Source organism: Exophiala mesophila (genome assembly GCF_000836275.1).
Source record: "Exophiala mesophila strain CBS 40295 unplaced genomic scaffold supercont1.4, whole genome shotgun sequence".
Taxonomy (NCBI): Eukaryota; Fungi; Ascomycota; class Eurotiomycetes; order Chaetothyriales; family Herpotrichiellaceae; genus Exophiala; species Exophiala mesophila.
In genome coordinates, this window is record NW_015622507.1 from 4,778,437 (window position 1) to 4,797,774 (window position 19,338).

The 19,338-nt window shown below is 50.6% G+C and overlaps 8 protein-coding genes across 8 annotated transcripts; 5 read left to right on the forward strand and 3 right to left on the reverse strand.

Annotated features, from left to right (window-relative positions):
* The first annotated feature begins 714 nt into the window (after positions 1-714).
* PV10_06750 (uncharacterized protein) lies at positions 715-2,162 on the forward strand. The gene is made up of 3 exons (XM_016371579.1): positions 715-1,006; positions 1,060-1,142; positions 1,197-2,162. The coding sequence occupies exons 1-3, from the start codon at positions 964-966 to the stop codon at positions 2,061-2,063; spliced, it is 993 nt and encodes a 330-aa protein (XP_016223872.1). The 5' UTR covers positions 715-963; the 3' UTR covers positions 2,064-2,162.
* A 145-nt stretch (positions 2,163-2,307) lies between these two features.
* On the forward strand, positions 2,308-4,359 carry PV10_06751 (uncharacterized protein). The gene is made up of 2 exons (XM_016371580.1): positions 2,308-2,925; positions 2,996-4,359. Exons 1-2 carry the CDS (start codon positions 2,385-2,387, stop codon positions 4,132-4,134), a joined length of 1,680 nt encoding a protein of 559 aa, XP_016223873.1. The 5' UTR covers positions 2,308-2,384; the 3' UTR covers positions 4,135-4,359.
* On the reverse strand, positions 4,221-5,326 carry PV10_06752 (ribosomal protein L19; the record flags this gene model as incomplete). Its single annotated transcript, XM_016371581.1, has 2 exons — positions 4,221-4,958; positions 5,029-5,326. 2 exons carry the CDS (start codon positions 5,324-5,326, stop codon positions 4,450-4,452), a joined length of 807 nt encoding a protein of 268 aa, XP_016223874.1. The 3' UTR covers positions 4,221-4,449.
* A 115-nt stretch (positions 5,327-5,441) lies between these two features.
* PV10_06753 (uncharacterized protein) lies at positions 5,442-6,960 on the forward strand. Its single transcript, XM_016371582.1, has 2 exons — positions 5,442-5,641; positions 5,698-6,960. The coding sequence occupies exons 1-2, from the start codon at positions 5,530-5,532 to the stop codon at positions 6,726-6,728; spliced, it is 1,143 nt and encodes a 380-aa protein (XP_016223875.1). The 5' UTR covers positions 5,442-5,529; the 3' UTR covers positions 6,729-6,960.
* A 116-nt stretch (positions 6,961-7,076) lies between these two features.
* Positions 7,077-9,765, forward strand: PV10_06754 (uncharacterized protein). Its single transcript, XM_016371583.1, has 2 exons — positions 7,077-7,305; positions 7,388-9,765. The coding sequence occupies exons 1-2, from the start codon at positions 7,262-7,264 to the stop codon at positions 8,130-8,132; spliced, it is 789 nt and encodes a 262-aa protein (XP_016223876.1). The 5' UTR covers positions 7,077-7,261; the 3' UTR covers positions 8,133-9,765.
* Positions 8,220-9,701, reverse strand: PV10_06755 (uncharacterized protein). The gene is made up of 3 exons (XM_016371584.1): positions 9,453-9,701; positions 8,624-9,370; positions 8,220-8,566 (listed from the first exon to the last, which is right to left on the reverse strand). Exons 1-3 carry the CDS (start codon positions 9,538-9,540, stop codon positions 8,409-8,411), a joined length of 993 nt encoding a protein of 330 aa, XP_016223877.1. The 5' UTR covers positions 9,541-9,701; the 3' UTR covers positions 8,220-8,408.
* A 2,744-nt stretch (positions 9,766-12,509) lies between the features above and the next one.
* On the forward strand, positions 12,510-14,985 carry PV10_06756 (uncharacterized protein; the record flags this gene model as incomplete). The annotated part of the gene is made up of 2 exons (XM_016371585.1): positions 12,510-14,861; positions 14,920-14,985. The coding sequence occupies 2 exons, from the start codon at positions 12,510-12,512 to the stop codon at positions 14,983-14,985; spliced, it is 2,418 nt and encodes an 805-aa protein (XP_016223878.1).
* Positions 14,986-16,058: 1,073 nt separating this feature from the next.
* Positions 16,059-19,298, reverse strand: PV10_06757 (uncharacterized protein). The gene has a single exon (XM_016371586.1). It carries the CDS (start codon positions 19,132-19,134, stop codon positions 16,831-16,833), a length of 2,304 nt encoding a protein of 767 aa, XP_016223879.1. The 5' UTR covers positions 19,135-19,298; the 3' UTR covers positions 16,059-16,830.
* Between the last annotated feature and the right edge of the window lie 40 nt (positions 19,299-19,338).

Consider the following 19,338-nt stretch of genomic DNA (forward strand, 5'->3'; position numbering starts at 1 on the left):
CTGGAATGGCGGCTAATCCAGGCAATGAATATATCCTGACTCAATTTCGTCGACGTAAGAAATACGAACTCCAGACCGCTGCCACTAACACCTAAGTGCACAAATCCCTGTTCCGGTTGACTTGGCGATCAATGGTAATCGAATGCAGAGAATGCTTCCATACTAATGCAGGATGTGGATGTTACAGGATATACATGTTACCTTGGTTGCTTTGTCGTCTTCTGGGGTGGAAGAGTGTTAGCATCTCAGGTTTGCTAGCCGAGAAGCTAGTCTACATGTTGATACTAAAGGAGACAAGGAGTATGGTTGGAGTGTTAATCAGAGCCTTTATATTATTGGTCGACTGTCGTTCTTCTGCATCAGGGCCATTATTGTCTGTAGAGCTTCGGAGTCGGAGACAAATTGTGGTAGCCGTGCCGTGGTCGGAAGATTGATAATGCGGTCCGTAGCCATGCACGATCTCATCACGTGGCTAGTCAGAGCAAAGAGTGTTACCAAGACCAGTCACGTGTCGATCAGTTACCGCCTTCGAGTTGAGCCATCCCTATTGGTGCACAAGGCTCGGACTTTCCGTGATTCCCTCCGTACGTAAGGGAGTTTCGCATGCTTCGTGACTGCCATCTGTGGATGGGCCGCCACACCGCGCGCCCGCGGCTTTTCAATCCCACCTTAGAGCTGAGCCTCGGTCCCCGGCTCGACGCTCCCCACCCCAGACAACAACTCAAATTGTCTACCAGTATTCATCTGCACCTCGGCCAGCCCAGCGCTTGAGTGTGCCAACTGCATCCAAGCACACGTCTGCATTGATTTCTGTTCTTCCAGCCCGGAGTTTTCACTTCCTGTCAAGTGCCTACCTATATATCTGTTCCTCGACGCGGCACTCACTCCATCGCCTTTACGTTACTCCGCCCCTACGCTGTGTAATTTCACCCTCGGTCACAATACTCTCTCATTGCCTTCAACATGCCTTTCAATACTGAATTGACTCGCCGTCTCGGCATTGAAGGTACCATTGATCCGTTTAGTATCTTTCAAGGAAGTCACTGACATTTCCTTAAGTCCCCGTCGTTCAAGGTGGTATGCAATGGGTGGGCTACGCAGAAATGGCTGCTGCCGTCTCTAATGCTGGTGGTTTGGGAATCGTGAGTTCCGAGGCATCAATGCCGACTGAGAGCAAAATGCTGACATTGACCTAGTTGACTGCCCTCACACAACCTACCCCTGAAGACCTTCGCAAGGAAATCCGCAGGACAAGAACCATGACCAAGAAGCCTTTCGGCGTCAACATCACCCTCCTGCCCACAATGAATGCTCCTCCTTATGGCGAGTACGCCCAAGTCGTTATCGATGAAGGCATCAAGGTTGTTGAGACTGCTGGAAACTCCCCCGGCCCAGTCATCAAGCTGCTAAAGGCGGCCGGCATCATCATCCTCCACAAGTGCACTACCATCCGACACGCCCAATCCGCCGTCAAACTCGGCGTCGACTTCCTTTCCATTGACGGTTTCGAGTGCGCCGGCCACGTTGGCGAATCAGACATCACCAACTTCATCCTCCTTTCTAAAGCCAGACAAGTCCTAGGTGTGCCGTTCATCGCCTCGGGTGGATTTGCTGATGGTCAAGGTCTCGCCGCCGCATTGGCCTTGGGCGCTGAGGGCATTAACATGGGAACTCGCTTTATGGCCACGGTCGAGGCACCAATCCACCAAAAGATTAAGCAAGCCATTGTCGACGCCTCAGAGCATGATACTGAGCTTGTCATGAGAAGATGGACTAATACCTCGCGTCTATTCAAGAACAAGGTGACTGCGGAAGCCGTGCGGATTGAGAAGACGAGCACGACTGGCAAGTTCGAGGAAATCGCTCCCTTTGTCTCCGGCAAGCGTGGACGAGAAGTCTTTATCAACGGTGACAAGGATTTCGGCGTGTGGACCGCTGGTCAAGTTATTGGCCTGATCAATGATGTGCCCACTTGTGAAGAGCTCCTCCGCAGAATTGAGAAGGAGGCCGCCGCCGCCATCGCAAGAACTAGCAAGTTTTACCAGCCCCAGAGCAAGCTATGATTTTGAAATTAGGGTTGGGTGCACAGCTTGTTGTATGTTTTATAGAATGGACAGAGGCATCTAGAATATCCCATCTAGAATTCATTTGCTGTCAACGGGCTCCCCTCCGTCTTCTTCTCCCCACGGGGCCAAACTGAAATCTTGTCCCACGTTGGGTCTTGGAAGTAGTCACGTGTTCTCCCAGAAACCTGGCGAATCCTCCGGAACCGAATCCGCAGTCTGATTCTGCCAGCACAACACTTCCCAGCTCCGAATGCTATAATGTGAACGTGATTCATTGAAAATAGACACTCTACCGTCCGATCAAGCAAATCAGACAAGATGGAAGAACCTAGATTGGCAGAGAAAATCGATGCCATCCTCGCGGATTTCTTTTCCTCGTGGAACCTTGTTTCCACCGTTCTCGTTCTCCTTGTCATCGGACTTCTCACATACCCGTTGCTGACGAGTAAGGATCCTGACACACACCCTTTTTTATTAGCCAGGCAAGCACAAGTTGCCCCAGTACGCCATTCCGGGGAGTCGGCCGTTTATCGAGCAATCGACATTCCACATGGTTATCCACTCCGGGCAGGATTGGGTGTAAAGGATCCCGGCACTCCTAGATGGAGTGCTGGAAGGCCAGGTGACCTTCGTGATATCTGGAGACGAGCTGTGAGTGGCTCTGTCAAAGAAGACGGCACTCCTACCGGTGAGAAGGGCAAGATCCAGACCGTCCTAGGACGAGAACGAATCATCGATCACGATTTCGCCGACCTGACTCTCGATATCAATGTCATCGGACAACATATCAAGAGAAACAATGGTCAGTCGGTGGCTGTCTGTCTCTCCAACTCGGTCGAACTGCTGTCCTCCATCTTCGGTAAGTTGTATCAACGACTCGACTCGCGTCCCAAAGTCAAGATGAACGCTTTCTCTAACTTTCCCCTAAGCTGGCTCGTTTTATGGCTTCTCAACCACACTTCTCCCTCATGGCGTGTCTACCGAGGTCTTCAAATCTCTCCTGTCCAAAACTACGGCTGATTACCTGATCGCTGACGCTGGTACAATTGATCTCGACGACATCTCCTCCGCCAACAAGTCGATCAAGAACATCATCTGGGTTTCCAAAGCCGCTGGCCAACACATCGACTGGACTGAAAAGTCCCCTCGAGGATTTAGCGTGACTTCGTGGAAAGCTCTGGTCGACGAGAACAAGGCTACCACCAACTCGGAAGTTCTTCCACTGGACAAAGATTCTCAGGTGCCACCTGTATCTATATTTACACCAATATCCGCTACCAGCTACGACGTCGTCAAGTACACTTCGGAGAATCTCATATCCGCGACGGCAGCACTGCTGGCAACATTGCCGCGAACTCACAAACTCTCCACTTCGGACACGGTCCTTTCGACCCTGAGCTTCACCAACAGCTATCCGCTCGCATGGGCACTGGCGGCTCTTTATTCTAATGCAACACTGTCCATCAACTCGGTTGCCGGAGACGGCGTTCCCTTGGATGCCGCGGTCTCTCTAGCTCGGCCATCCATCTTGATCACCTCACCTACGACCATCACCAACTACCTGAAGCACCCAAGCACGATCCACCCGTCCGGATTGGCCGTGTACACTGGGTCACGTTCGTTGCGATCAGGCAATCTTCCTTCGTCTCGTGGCCAACCTAGCTCGGCAATGCTTTCTAATCTCCGCGCTGTCTTCATCCCACAGCACATCCCGGGTGACACAAGCGTGACATCCTCCTCGTCTTCGCGACTCACTTCTTCCGACCTGTCAACTCTCCGCCTTACTTTAACGGCCCGTGTTGGATATGCCTTGACCACCCCTCTGGTTGCTGGCGCCGTGACTCAGACCAATATTCTAGATTATCGGGACAAGGGCAAGGACGTGGTCATGGTCGGTGCACCACTAAGTTCGGTTGAAATCCATCTCGAGGGTGAGGAAGAATTCGTTGGCACTCAAAAGCCGAGTGGTCGCTTGGCAGTCAAGGGTCCTGTGGTGGTTGGGGGCGGCAAGGTTGTGCTTGATGCTGTGGTACGCATTGATGATGACCATACCATCATTCTTTCTTGAAAGGACCTCAGGACCCCTTGACCAAGACCGAGATACCTAGATGGGCATGGAGATGAGGGGAGAATCCGATGTAATGACGGATGCAGATACAGTGATGATTTTGGCGAGATACACCCACTTCAATTCTGGCATGAACGTTCCAACACATCTCCAACAAGTCACATGAACGACCAACAAAAGCATTATTTAGAAAAATAAAACGCAAAGGTTTTACCAAGTGTTCGGATCCAGAGATGAAAATTATAGTTGGGTCATCAATAAACCGCCAATACATAACCTCGAGGCTGTTAATACAAATGCCCGCCAGAGACATGCTCATCGTCTCTTTCCTTTCTTCGACCGATCAGCAAATTGACTGGTTCTCTTGGTACCAGTCAATAGTGCCCGTTGTCTCAGATACTGATCTACCACTTTCTGGACGCTGCCCATGTCATGGTCAGGTCTGCGCATGTAGTATAGACGAGCCTTCCTCTTGCGTTTGGGTACCCGCCATGCCACTTCCATGCTCTGGACGAGCGGGCTGTGTACCTTGATCAACATCTCGGTACCGATTTTTGTTAATTGATTTCGGAGGAGGACTGAGGTGTGCGGGCCAGATCCCTTGATTGCTAGCACCACGCCGGAGAACGGTTCGCCCGACTTAAAGGTAGTCAGGAGGATATCGCCGACTTTGACGCATTCTTTGTTCGTCGTATCAAACAGCCGACTTCGAGCACCTGTTGGGTCGAGTTGCGACAGTTGCTGCGAGTCGATCAATGCGACAGGGTTTTTACATTTCTGTGCTTCTGAAGGGACTGCAGGGTGGACTATTATCTCGCGTTTTTCTGTCGGAGGAGAGTGATCGGTCAGCGGTTGCAGTTGCACGAGAGATTATACATTTTTCAGGCAGCTTACTAAAATCAGGTCGTAGCCTCGGGGTCAATTGAGGCCAGAATTGTTTGGGGAGATCGGCTGGAACGTCGAGTTTGGGGACTGGAGCTGTTTGGATTTGGACTAATGACCGGCGAAACTGTCGCTGAGGAACGACGTCGCTGAAGAGGACCCTTCGACAGCATGCCGATGCACGCGGCGTCAGGGTATGCGACATCCTGAGCTGAGAGTCAAGGTATCTGAGGTGGAAGAAGGAGAAGGCAATGATCAGTCTGGTGGTGATGGTGCTGATGCTGTCCCTGCGGATGGAAATAAATTGCATGATGAGAGGAGGTTGATGGATCGGAGCGGATTAACTCTATTCCGTCCCATCACCAGCACCAGCACCGACGAGTTCGTGTCTTGCAGCATCATTTTCCTCAACTTTGTCTCAAGTCCATCATACGAACGAGGAGCCCACGTCTTCTATCTTGAAGCTCCTCGACCTCAATCGCATCAACATCATTTCGCCTGATACTTGAAATCATGGCGTCCCCTGCACAGCCCCTGCGCTTCCTGTGCCGGTCCTGTCGCAAAGGCGTCCACAACTTGTCCAAGCCCTCTCGATCTTTTAGCACCACTTCCCAAAGGTCAAAATGTACGCTGCATGTCTGTACCCGTCAGCTGTGCAATGGCAACTAACGAGATCTCTAGCCATTCCTCATTTCGCACCCAGTGCATCGCCCGAACTCGACCAACTTCTGTCCACCTTCCGAGAGAAAGTCTTCATGCCAGCTGCCCTTTCGCAGCAACATCGTGCCTTGATTTACAAACGATCCAAAGATGCCTACATAACCGCGGAGCCCGGTGTCACGGTGACCATGTCGGACGAAGAAGAGATCACTCTGAAACCAATGGACTACTTTGATAAACCTTCACTAAGAGGAAGCCTCTCGACCTTTGTGGAGATTCTAAATCAGCATTCGGACCATGCAACCTGGAGCAACTTGGTACCGTTTCTCCAAGGACTTGCCTTGGCCAAATGCAATGTTCCCTCTTGGTTTTACCAAAAGATCACAAGAAAAGGCTGTGAGGTGGGGAAAGAATCGTTGATTATTCGCTGCGTGGAGAACTCTCGTGACACACATGTCCGGCTTTCGATACCGGGCGTTGCTCGAGAGCTCTACGTCTCCCTATACAAGCGGGCCATGGAAGCTGGTCTCGAGGGACCACAGCTGGATTCAGCATACTCTCGGGCAGAAAAACTTGCTCTTTTACTGGAAGATGAGGAACATTGTGGAGGGAAGCTGACGCTGTACTCGAAGGACAAGAAACAATTTGATGTTGATGCCAGGGCCGATCCAGCCATACTAAACATTCTGCTTCTACTTTCGGCATCCAAGGCCGCCCAGGTTGAGCCGGCAGACGAAGAATTGAACAAGAAGGTCGTGGGGTACATTCGAAAGGTGGTTTATGCCGTAAACCATCCACCCCAAATTGAGACGGTGTTCTCGAGCTATGACGTTTCCAAACCTCCGGGCAAGGCTGCCTTGTTGGAAGAAGCCATTTTTGGAAAAAGTGCGGTCGAACAAGCTCTGAAACTCGAGCTGGACCAAGAATTGAAGGAGAAATTGCAGCAAGCTTCTGAAGTATTGAAGACTAGAATCTCGGAGCTCGAGCCTGTTGTTCGAGAGCAGGCGGCTGGCAGACCCAGAAGAGCGCTGGAGTTGTATGATCAAGCATAGGAAGAGAGTCATCTTTGAGACTGCGACACATGCAGTGTGAAGACGTCGTTGCAAGGCCAGTGGCTTTGACCAAGGGCATGATAGCAACATGTATAGTACTTGAGGAGTGGGAACTGTGAAAAGTACAAAAGATTGGCTGAATGAGATGCCAGCCTTGTTGAATAGATCTCCATGTCCCAATAATCGAAACCAAGTGTCGCAGATTACATGCTACCTAGGTATACACGACATGTTCACTTCTCGTTGGAAATTCAAAAATTGGAGATGAGGCGGAGGCATCCAGAATAGGATCAACGTCACACATCACCACAACTCAATTCCCACCAGAACAAACATACCCAAAGTCACCTTCGATCCTTCGACTTGTTGTGTACGAAGACTTCACACTGCTTAGAATCGTCAGAGTAATGTCTTGATATCTTCCATCCCCGTTCTGCGCACCTGCGCCCCTGCGCCCCTGCGCCCCTACGCTTGCTTCAGTCATCACTCAATCATCAACCACCCTCGCAGCACCACGCAGTCTACCACCAACCATGGCAAACCCTCAGTCCGAGGATCCCTTTCTCGAAGTCCAAAGGTATGTTGATCTTTACTCATGCTGATTGTCCCAACATTGGCAGGATTCAAGCTTACCATGTCATTGTTCTTCTCCGCGGTAGCGACGTGCAAACAACTCTGACGGCCACCCGCCACCTGTTCTCATCCTATCTACGCATTCGCACACTATCCACCTCACCAACATCTCCAGAACTAGTGCAGTCACGAGCCGAGCTCCGAACCAACCTCGAGACCCTGACATCGGACCTGGGCGAGTTGTTAGAATCCATATCTGCCGTGGAGTCGGATCCATACAGGTTTGGTCTGGACGTGGCCGAGGTGCAACGCAGGCGCCAATTTGTGCGCGATGTCGGCGAGGAGGTCGAGAGTATGCGGCAGGAGCTTGGAGGTGTCACCACTGCTGCAGGTGGGAGTAATGAACGGGGAGATGGTGGCGGGAGTAAGAATGGACAGCCAGACAACAACAATAACAACGGCATTAGACGGTTAGACTGGGATGCCGATCGAGACGATAATGACGACGATGACGATGATCCATACGGCGCCTTTGAGGCACAACAGCAGCAGGTCATGATGGCGGAGCAAGATGAACAGCTCGACGGCGTCTTCCAATCCGTCGGCGTCCTCAGAGGCCAGGCTGTCGACATGGGCCGCGAACTCGAAGAACAAGGTCACATGCTCGACGACGTCGATGCCCTTGCCGACCGTGTCGGTGGCAAGTTGCAGGTTGGTGTCAAGCGTGTTGGCGAGGTCATTCGCCGCAACGAAGATACAGTCAGCAATTGTTGCATCGCCGTCTTGATCGTCGTTTTGATCATTCTACTCATCTTGCTGATCGCTCTATGAAGCTAGCATGGCTTAACACCACCGCAGAAGGCGCGGCACGTTCCATACAGTGTGGAGGACCGGTCTCGAAGAGGGATCATGCGTCCATGTTCAACGTTCTCATTCCCCACTAGTAATCTATCTTGCCATCTCTCTCGAAAGTCCATCGGAGTTTGCCATCAAAGCGACAAGACACCCCAAGATCCGACCATGCAAACTCCCAACGACTTTTGGACCCATATCTTCATTTACTAATGTGCACAATACAAGGACATTACAACGACGCACGACATCTCCTCAAGCCTTGCGCTGTTTCTTGTGCGGTCGGTCTTGGTCGGCGTCATCCTCATCCTCATCCTCCGCCACTTCAACAAGCTCAGGCGCATTCTCGTCATCAGACGGCTCACCCTCGTCCATTCCATCAAAATCGTCGGCGACCTCTTCTTGGGCTGACACTACGCATGGGTTAGTATGAAGAGGATTTCCAATCACGCGGGATGGCGGAGACATACCGAAATAATCTATGGCGTCTGGCCACAGTTCCTCAGCCAAAGCAATGGCAACCTCTTCACCAGCGGGGAACACTTCGACCTCGAGCAACTCGGAGAATTCGTCATCATCTTCGTCCTCCTCCTCGGCGCCGTCAAGACCGTTTGCGTCCACTGATTTTCCCTTGTCTGTCGCATTGACAGCGCCACGGAAGCCAAACCAAGCGAAGAAGCTTGTCTCCATGTCGGCATCTTCGTCGAGCTGGGACAGTTTTTCCCGGAGCTTCTCATACTGCCATAGTGCCTCTCGATCGACAATGTTAATCTCCTTGTCATCGCCACTCTTCAATTTCAAGACCTCCTCGGCCTGGTACAACTCGGCTGCTGCATTCAACAACCCGGATGTCAGATCCTTCTTCTTGTTCTTGAACTTGATTGCGACAGGTTTAGACACCATGCTCCCTGGGCCGGCCTCCGCCGCGTGATACTCGAATTCTTTTACCAACTTCTTATCCTCGATGATGTCATTGTCGGCGAACTCGAAGGTGAACCGCAGAGATCTCGGCTCGCCATCGGTTTCAGACTTGATTTGATACCGCTCGACCGAGAAGGAGGTGATTGAGGAGAGAAGTTGAAGGTCGTTGGGTGAGATGAACTGTCGGACATCCTCGGGGCCGTTGCCAAAGACGGTCGGCCAGAAATCAGGGACTCGGGAGAGTAGCTTGTTCCGGCGCGCGTAGAGGGGCTTCAAGGCTTGTTCTTTTCGTCGCACTGTGAGCGGAGAGCTGTGTCAGCAACCGGCGTCAAAATATTGAAGTTAGATTGACGGTTCGCCTGTCGCAGTTATACTTACAGGCATCGATTTCCACCTCGGCGAATGATCTTTCCAAGGTGCCCAACTCTTGGAAAATGTTTGTCACGTCTTCCGTCGAGGTTGCCATGATGAATTGTTGACGCGACAAGTGAAGTCGAGATGTGGTAGATCTCAAACAATGAACGGAGATGTAATGTGTCCAGACGGACCTCGGATATCACTCTGATAGACCGATTGGAATCTAGATCGATACGGATCTTCGTGTAGGATCAGTGTGTCAAAGATTTCACCTTTGGTTCAAACGATGAGAACTCGAATCATTATTCACGGCGCAACCAAACGAGGCTGGTCGAAAAAATCATCGACTTGGGACTGGATTTCTCCAAATCCTGGGGCGACGTCGTGAGGGGAAATACATGTGACATGGTTGCGGTGCTTGCGTTTTTCCGGCTCCGGGGTATGCATCATCTTCCATGAATCCTCGTGATCCTCCCCTTCATTTTCTTCTTCTTCTCCTCTCCATGGGTTAAATTCTTAAGTCCGACACTATACAGGATCATTTCTTGGTTGGACGGGTGGTTCCAAGTGGAACGTTGTATTCCACTCCTACTCCGTAGATTGAAAAGTGTTGAAAAGCGGTGAATATAGACAAGCCTCGCAGAGAAGCAATGCATGCTATACCAACTCCTCGCCACATACAGTACATACTTGTTATGTAGTCCTTCTGGTCGAAGGAGGAGTTTTGGAACAAGCATCGATCTACGCTTCAGGATACCGATATAGTGGCCAGAAATCTGAGAAACACATCCATGTAACGCATGTGTCGATCAGATCAGTCCCATAATATAGTGCCAGGTTCATCTGTTGATCAGCCAAAGGAAACTGGGCAACTGATAACCTGAGATTGTGCGTCATGCCTTCTGGCCACTATCATGTAGAGTACCTAGTGATCAACATAATCCAGAAATAGAAAATGTCGATCATGAGATTGATTTCCTCAACACAACCATCTCGATGTGTGCGTCCTTTTCTTGGAACTCCAAACTTTCCATCTGGCCATGCACGCAAGATGAGATGGCCAAATGTCCCCATGAAACTTGCACAACAAATCGGGGCTACGTACACTTTGAATATATCAGACACAAGGAGGGCTTGGAGAGTGTCTCATTCGGCAGAGTTCCGGTATTACTCTTCCCTTGCCAAGTGCCTACCTGATCAGGTGTCTTACCATGCCTTGCTACGGTACCTACTAATTTCCCTTCCTGTTCAATGACGTTGGTCTATTTTTTGTTTCGACTTGTGCAACCAACCACACTACTAGATAGTCCTGATCTAACCATATGGATCACGGCTGCAGGGGAAGGAAAAAACAACCCCCAGTGCCCCCCCAGTGCCCCCCCAGTGCCCCCCCTCCTTTAGGTACGCAACAATCACCTCTGATGCTTTGACTGTCTCAATAATTCTGACCGGTGTAGGGTTCCAAGTACCAAGTCGCTTGCAAGCTGAACGTTATTGTGGGCAATGTAAAATTCTTGGGTCTCCATCGCGCTACGGAGTACGCTCAGGATTCTATTCTGAGCGCTGGAAATTTGCGCCCAGATACCTTAATCAGTCTTGACTAGAGGTCTATGCGTATTACCGTTATGCCTGTGCAGCGTGCCTGAATTGCCCCTCGGTGACAACCAGGTATCTCTCTTTTGGGCTTGCTTACGCAAGGTGGCTTTTGCTGGAGGCAGCCACGGACCACAAGGCGCTCTGGGGAAGGTCCCTACGTGGTTTAAAGCAGGAGGCGAAGCTTTTGAGAGACACCAGGGCACAGACGCCCCCCGGAAGGCTGGTCGGGCACGACCTCTGGGATCCCTTAACCCCGAGAACAGTGGCAGGAGTGGTTACCTAGATACGTGGTACTTACGGAGTACTTAAGGCGCCCAGAGTCAAGCGCCCGGTCTCCACAAATCCACCAAATGACTGCGATTGGCTCCCACGTGGTTGCCAACCTTTCCCTTTCTGCTTTCCGCTACTCTCAAAGAAGTCAAGCGTCAGGCACCGCTCGGCCCCTGGCTCTTCCTTCTCCACTTCTCGTCAACCTCACCTCCTGTTCTTCTCCTGTTCCTCTCCACAACCTTCTACCAACCTTCTTACCACCAATGCCACTCAATAATGTTTTCTCACTCCACTGTCGCGTTGACTCCGCCGACTCCGCCCTCCATGGGAAATTGTGGTCAAGTCTATTCACCACTTGAACTGAGTGTACGAGTAAGCTCTGTAGACAGCTGTCACTTGTCACCGCTTGCGAAGCCTTTCCCTCCCGCCACACTGAACACCATGCGCCCAACTCAAAGTCCTACGCATTTGCCTGCCACCCCAAAACAAGCACCTGACACGCATAGGCCATGTTAGAGCTAAAGTGCACCCCGTCCAAACGCACTAGGGGCACGGGAGTCGTTCGTACCCTAATCATGAGACAGATTCAGGTGTACGGAGTATATTCCTCCTCCCTTTACCGAGTTCCAAGATCCAGCTCAAGAACATGTCTTCGGCCCGACCCAATCACACCTCGCTGTTTCATTTAACTAACCGCTGTTGTATCGGTCCAACAACCTGCAATGGGCAATCTAGAAATTGCTTGCAAACAAACAAATCATACCCATGACTTTTCCGGCTGTGGAGCCTAGCGAATGGCAGTTAAATGGTCAGATCCTCAAAATATGGATACATGTAGCCGAAAGGATATGGCCCAGCAACTGCACTCCCGAAGGCCTTTTGACCTGTCCGTCAGTCGCCAGACACGCGGTAACTGTGGAACCTCCCACGGCTGACGCAAAGACTGAAGCCACATCCACTAGCCGGGGGTCTTCAACGTCTGTCTAGGCCTTTATGACCACCATCTGCCTTGTGCTCTGGTATCTTGACTCTCTTTTCCCTTGCCTTTTTCCCTTACCACCGACTTTCCTTTATCACGGTCTTTTTTTCTTGCGCCAGCGAGCATTTTGCTCGCGTCCAGTCCTTGCTCACGGGCACTGACCCAAGTCACTCCTTCTTATTTCTGTTGAATGCGCTGTTTCTCCTTTTACCAATCCAATCTTTACAGTCACAATGCTTTCTACTAGTTTGATCGCCAGCTTGCTGGCAACAGCTACTTTTATCACCTCATCCACATCCTCGCCAATCTTAGAAACAAGGCTGGCCAGACGAACATTCACCACACCTCAGTTGGTCTCGTACTGGGGAAATGGTTTTGACCAGATTCGACTTGGCGACTTTTGCAAGAACACCACCTTGGACGTTATCCCTATCGGCTTCGTCAACACATTTCCCGATGAGCTCGGATCGAATGGACAGCCCAAAAGATATCCTGGTACAAACTACGCAAATGCTTGCGGTGCCCCTTATTGGGTCGCTCCCGATGGAACACAAACCACCATGTTCACAACGTGCTGGCAGATCGAAGAAGACATCCCCAAATGTCAAGCACTAGGAAAAAAGATTGTGGCTTCCCTTGGTGGCGATTCGCCTGGTAACTTTATCGCAAGCAAACAATCCGCCATTGATTTCGCACAGTTCTTGTGGGGTTCATTTGGCCCTCTCCAGGATCCTACTCAAACCCTGTTCCCCAGACCCTTTGGCACTGGCGTTGTTGTCGACGGTTTCGATTTGGACATTGAATCCTTTGGACAAGGTGGCTTTGGATACGCGGATTTAGTCAATGAACTGAGACGACTTGCTGCTCTTTCTAACAAGCCTATCATCGTCTCAGCAGCACCTCAGTGCATCGTCCCTGATGTCCATTTGGCCGATGCCATCACCAATTCCGTCATCGACTATGTCTGGGTCCAGTACTACAACACTGAACAATGCTCAGCCCGATCTCTGTTCGGCTCTGGTAGCTTGAACACAAACACCGATGTTACTTTTGGGTGGGCCAGCTGGTTGAAGCAAAACTCCAAGAATCCCAATGTGAAGCTCTTCCTCGGATTACCCGCGTCGCCCGCTGCTGCGTCTCCTGGTTACTACTTGAACCTTCAGGAAGCGACATCTCTGATTGAAGAATTTGGTTGCAATACTAGATATCAAGACATTTTTGGGGGCGTCATGTTATGGGAAGCCACCGAGTCGGCAAGAAACATCCAAGCGAATGGCCTGACATTTGCCGATAACATCAAGGCTGCTTTGGGCAAGCTGTCGTGCGCACCAGTCCACACCACAACCACCACCACAACGACTACCACCACTACAACCACGACGACGACTACCACTACCACTACAACCACTACCCCACCAACCACAACCACAACCACAACCATTCCTACAACCACCACCACCACTACGACAACCACAACCATTCCTACAACCACCACCACCACTACGACAACCACTCCTACGACCACCTCCACCACCACCACTACCACTACCACTACCACTACTCCTCCGACAACCACAACCCCAACCACAACTGAGCCCACCACAACGACCACGACAACACATGCTGTCGGACCTATCGATACTACTACTACTACCACCACTACGACTGAAGCACCAGCGTCGACAACAACTACCACGCATGATTTCCCTCATCCGCCAGTCACCACGACCACGACCACGACCACTACAACAACTAGTCGCACTGTTGGGCCTATTGATGAGTCGACCACCACAACCACCCATGTTCTGCCCACAACCTCATCTACCCACCCACCTCTTCCAGATTCCAGCTCAACAACTACATCTCCCCATGTAGGACCCGTCACAACTTCGTCTGAACCATTGGAACCCTGGGAAGATTGGGAAACAACTACCACGCGACCTGTCGACCCCATTGAGACAACCACGACTGATGATTATAACTGGTCCGATTGGCCATCCGCGACCACTAGCAACACAGCCGGACCTATCGAAACCTCGACCTCGAGCCTTGATCCCTGGAGCGACTGGGTGGCGACGACTACATCAACCAAGCCTGTCGAGCCTGTGCCAACCTCCACCTCAGTTGATCCATGGGAAGATTGGGCGACCACAACTTCCAGCAAGCCCGTCGATCCCATCCAAACGTCCACTGACGACTATCCATGGTGGGATTGGGAATCAACAAGCTCAATTATCGACCCTGTCCCAACTTCAACGGAAACATCCTACCCCTGGATTGACTGGGAAGTGACCACTACCTCAAGTATCCCTGTTGCTCCGACAGAGACCTCAACCACTGCTGATTCTACCTACCCTTGGCTGGATTGGGAGTCGTCCAGTGTCAATGTTGTGGCAACAACTGAAACTGTCGTGCCCGTGGTACCAATCGCAGCGTCGACTCGCGTAGCACCCGCTAGCGATACTCCAGCTCCTAAACCAGTGTCCCCAACGAGCGCCACGGACGTCAGACCTGCCATCGCCACCTTCACTGGCGGTGCCACGCAAATGAAATTGCCTACGTTCGTTACGGGCGCTGCGGGATGTGTAGCTGTGGCAATTTTCGGTGTCATGTTTTAGACTGGAGATGTGATGTCTATTTCAGGTCCATGAAAGGGGCACCGGTTCTGCGCGGAGGACTCTTGTGGTCGATCGATCAGAAGGTCAATGACAGGACATTCAGGATCAGCCAAGGACGATGAGACCAGTACACCTAACTGGCCACTTCCCTGTGGGAAATGAACCTTCTTCAGTGTTCTTCAACTCCGAAGGGTGCGCATTCTCGTCTTCGATGGTCAATCCAACATGACTTCTCGTGTATATAAGTCCCAGTCACCATCATATGGGACTCTTAGCCTCGGCATTGGCATGGGCATTCGGCATTGAGTAATGGAGCGGGCATTAGTGTTTTGCATTTTGGCATAGTGTTGTTAAAATAACTTTTCTATATCTTACATGAACTCTGGGATCCTCTTTTCCCCCTTGACTTCTTCCTCATCTATTCTTCTTCACTAATCCACAATGTTGTAGAGAGAAAGACGTAATAAGATTTCTCTGATCATTAAGCATTGAACTAGTAAGGGATGACTTCTTTACAGTGCCATGTGCACTCGTGACCTGATCAATTCCAGCTCCCTCTCTCTAGATATATTCGTCGGTCGAGCAGGAACATGGACGTCGTCTATAAAAGTATGGCTCACTTTTTCATTTCACAGCAACGGTCTGGTTACGATGAAGTCACAGTGGAGAGCTAATGGCCAACATACCTCCGATCTGACAAGGAAGCAACATCAGAATCGAGAGGATCGTCGTCAACCTCAACAGGATTGCTGTCATGAAATCACAGACAAGCACGGCACAGGTCAAGACCACTTTTGTTGGCCATCGTTTGATGAGGGGGGCGATCAAAATCTAAATCCACACACTCAAAGGCTTGATTTAGGCTAGTCAATAGCCCAATGCGCTCAAATGTGTTGGAAGGGGTGTTGTTCATATAGTCTTGGTAGTCGAACTTGTTGACTGCCAACGCGATGATGGACCCGTTCAAGGCTTCAAGCTCAAATTTGTATCGCACGATACCGATAATCTAGATGGTCATGTTGCGCTTCTCTTCTTTGGAGAACAGGATCCATGTTTCCTTTAAGCCAGCGACGACTTGTGATAGCTTAGTGGGTCGAAAGGACGTGAGTGGTATCTAGGTCGAGGATGGACCTTGGCTCGAGATCTTTGAGGATTCAAGTCGTGGTGGTCTCAAGATGACGGACAAGTAAATCGATGAATATCTGGAATATCTGAAATATCTGAGGATTTTATACCACTGCAGACTACGTATCCCTGGTGCCCTGGCAGTGCACGCCTTAGCGCCTTCGAGTAGTCATGATCGAAGCCCTCATGATTCGCAAGGCGATAGGAATGCTTCAGACGAACGAAGACAAAATGGGTCAGTATGTGCGGACTGGGTGAAGTTCAGATCAACGTCAATGTAGCATGTTCATCACAGTATTGATGAAGAACTGCCGTGCGTACAGGGGTGAGAGACCGAACTTCAGATCCCCGTATTCATTGAAGACTAGGTAACAATATCACAGGACGTTCCAACATCGTTCAACATGAACTCAAGCTCAGGGTCGAAAGAATGTAAGGCTATGCAAGTTTAGTCTTGTGTACCTGAAGACTCAGTTGACAGAGGCCGGGTGCAATGATACTGGTCAACCACGTGTCACCCTGGCTCGATACAGGCAAGCCGAATGTGGTGCTCAGGCTCAGTCGTCCCTCTGAACAACGTGCCCAGTTTATCGAGCAAGTGATCAGATGGGATGCAGCACAGCAGTTTGCCGTGTTGAGGTCATGCTCGGTCCTTTCAGAGAGTGGTAACAACCACTGGAGCATGGCACAAGCTTCCAGGACTCGAACTTCCGCAACATGTTTGGCTTTGACCTGCTTGAGAAAACCTCTCGGACTCGCTTCGTAGGTGACATGGTTGTTAGACGACAATTTTAGTCGCCTCAAGGCCAAATTACTTGACTTTGCCCATAATGGTGTCCATGCCTCTTTCGGTGTATGTGCTTGCGGCAGCTCGTTTGACGGCAGTGATCATTCCACGATCCCAGTCATCTCGAGTTTTGAGCAGACCTTCCACCCAGGACAGTTGGAGATCCCAGAATTCAGCCTTGAACCTCTCATAGACTCCAACAACCTCCATCTTGTCAACCTCCAGCAGCTGGACAGTAAAATTGACAGCCTTCCACTTGGGTTTGATGGTATCATTGAAAGCATCGGGGTATTTTTCAAAGAAGGCGAATGCTGCAAGAACGTCGTCTCTAAACTTGGCTGGGAAAGGTTCACCTCTTCGGAACTTGACGCCACGATTGTTTCGGATGGCGGTCAAATATGACACCAACAGAGTATCGGAGAGTTCTTCGATCAGAATGTCCAAGAGTGAAGGGTGAAGAACTGTATTGTAGTCGGAAATGTAATCGTCAAAGGTGGTGACAATCCTCTGCAATGCTGTCTGTTCATACCACTTGCCGGGTACAAAGAGCTCGCCGATAATGGTGCGAAAGTCGACTTTGAAAATCAATTGGACAAAGCGATTGATGCAGTGAGTGGCCAGATCGACATAGCCGTCACGAAGAGCATCTAGCTCAGTGGTTCCATTTGTGGACATGAATTTGGCCGATGGGGGCGTCGGCAGCTTGGTGAAGTCTTCTCGGAAGCGGGTCAAATAGCCCTTTTGTGCGGTTGGGTCGTCAATAATATCCCCAGCTGCATCGTCGACGCAGGCAATCTGATCATTCGCGATTGCCAGAAGCCAGTCTTGTAGTGGCTGCAGGGTTTCCAGCAGATCTGGAGTCGGGTTCTTGTATCGATCGACTTCCTCGTCGACTGCTCTCTCCCATTGCTGCTGTCGAGACTTGAGGGCGCTGAACATGGCGCTCATAACGCCTTCAACAACATCCTCACGTTCAGAGTCACCGGCTGCAACAGCTTGTTCGTGCAACATGCGCCACATGTCGCCAAGGGTTTTGGTCCTAAAGTGGCCGTCGGGGTCCTGTTCAATGGCATCGGTGGCGCGAGAAGAAAAGTTCTTGCGATCGGTAACATACATTCGATCGATCCAAGAATTGAGAGCTTTGGTGATGAGATTTCTGTAATCACGGATCAGGTCGCCCTGACGAGAGTCGAGTACATGGGGTTTGAGTTGATTTGAGGAATAGTCGAGTTTCTTCATCTTCTTGTAGTAGAGGTCGATATAATGGACGATCGCCAACATCATGGGTGAGCGAAGATTCTGGTCGTCAACAAATGCGACCAAGAAGTCATGCATCTGCTGGTGGTATATGTTGACATAGGTGTCGTAGATTTTCCACTTTTTGGGAAAGAGGTTCTGCATGCCTTGCTTGGAGACAAACAAGTCGTTGAAATACCATTTAGTGTGTTTATCGAGTTTGCTTGGGTCATCCTGAAAGTCTTGTCGGGTTTGTTCAAATTTTGCTTGAGCGACAGCTTGGATGGCTTGGATGAACTTCTCCTTGTATCCACGGATGATTTTAGGTCCAATGGTAAAGGATGTGAACTTGCTGACAAGGTCTTGGTGGTCCTTCTGAGCGTCCTGTAGAGCTCGGACACGCTGGTCATTCTTTTCTTCCGAGGCAATGACAATGGCAAGGCGGACGATGATGCCGTTGTTGTCTCTCTGGACGAGTTCAATAAGGCTCAGGCATATTTGGCCGATGTGTTCGTCAAAAAGGTCAATGACATTGTCCAACTGTTGGAACCAGTCGAGAAGGGTTTGCTCCAAACTATTGTCCTTTGCTCTTCGAATTTGATCAAGGGCCTCGTCTCGAAAATCACGGAGCTTGGTCAGGCGCATGTGGGCCTCTAGTAGGTTGGGCTGGTTTTCGAGATCAGTCTCGTCATCCTCTAGGAGTCGCTGGACATAAGAGCAGTCTCGTTCAAAAGTGTCTAGACCGGCTTGCATGGCCCGAGTGGCCTCGAAGTTTCGGTGTACTCGTGCCAGGTAGTCGAGCTGGGGGAAGTTCTTGCGAATAGCTTGGGCTTGCTCGCATAAGTCATGAATGCTCTTCATCTCATCCTTGATCTGGCCAACGAGTTTCTGGCCTTCAGCGAGGGTTGACATGCCATTCTGGGTTGTATCCAAATGCTCTTTCAGACCCTCGCGCAGTCTTGCGTCCACATCGGCCTTTTTCCGGTTGATCTCTGCCTTGAGACTAATGATCTTCTCCAGGTCTTCTGGAGTACGCAGGACATCTTGAATCCGGGGCATGCCCACACTATTCGCAGTGGCAGTGGCCGCCATTTTGGGGTGGAGAGGGTTGTTCTATCCCAAAAGAGTAGAGAGGGCTTTGGCAGTCGCGCCTTTCGGTGGTTGGGTGGATTATTTCATGATGGGGAATTCAGTCAAGTCTGTCGTCACGTTCGTGGCAAATTGAGATTCCATCTGTTGGAAAGAGAGAACGGCGGTGGTAATTGAGGTGGTGATGACAGAGAGTCGAGGGAGGAT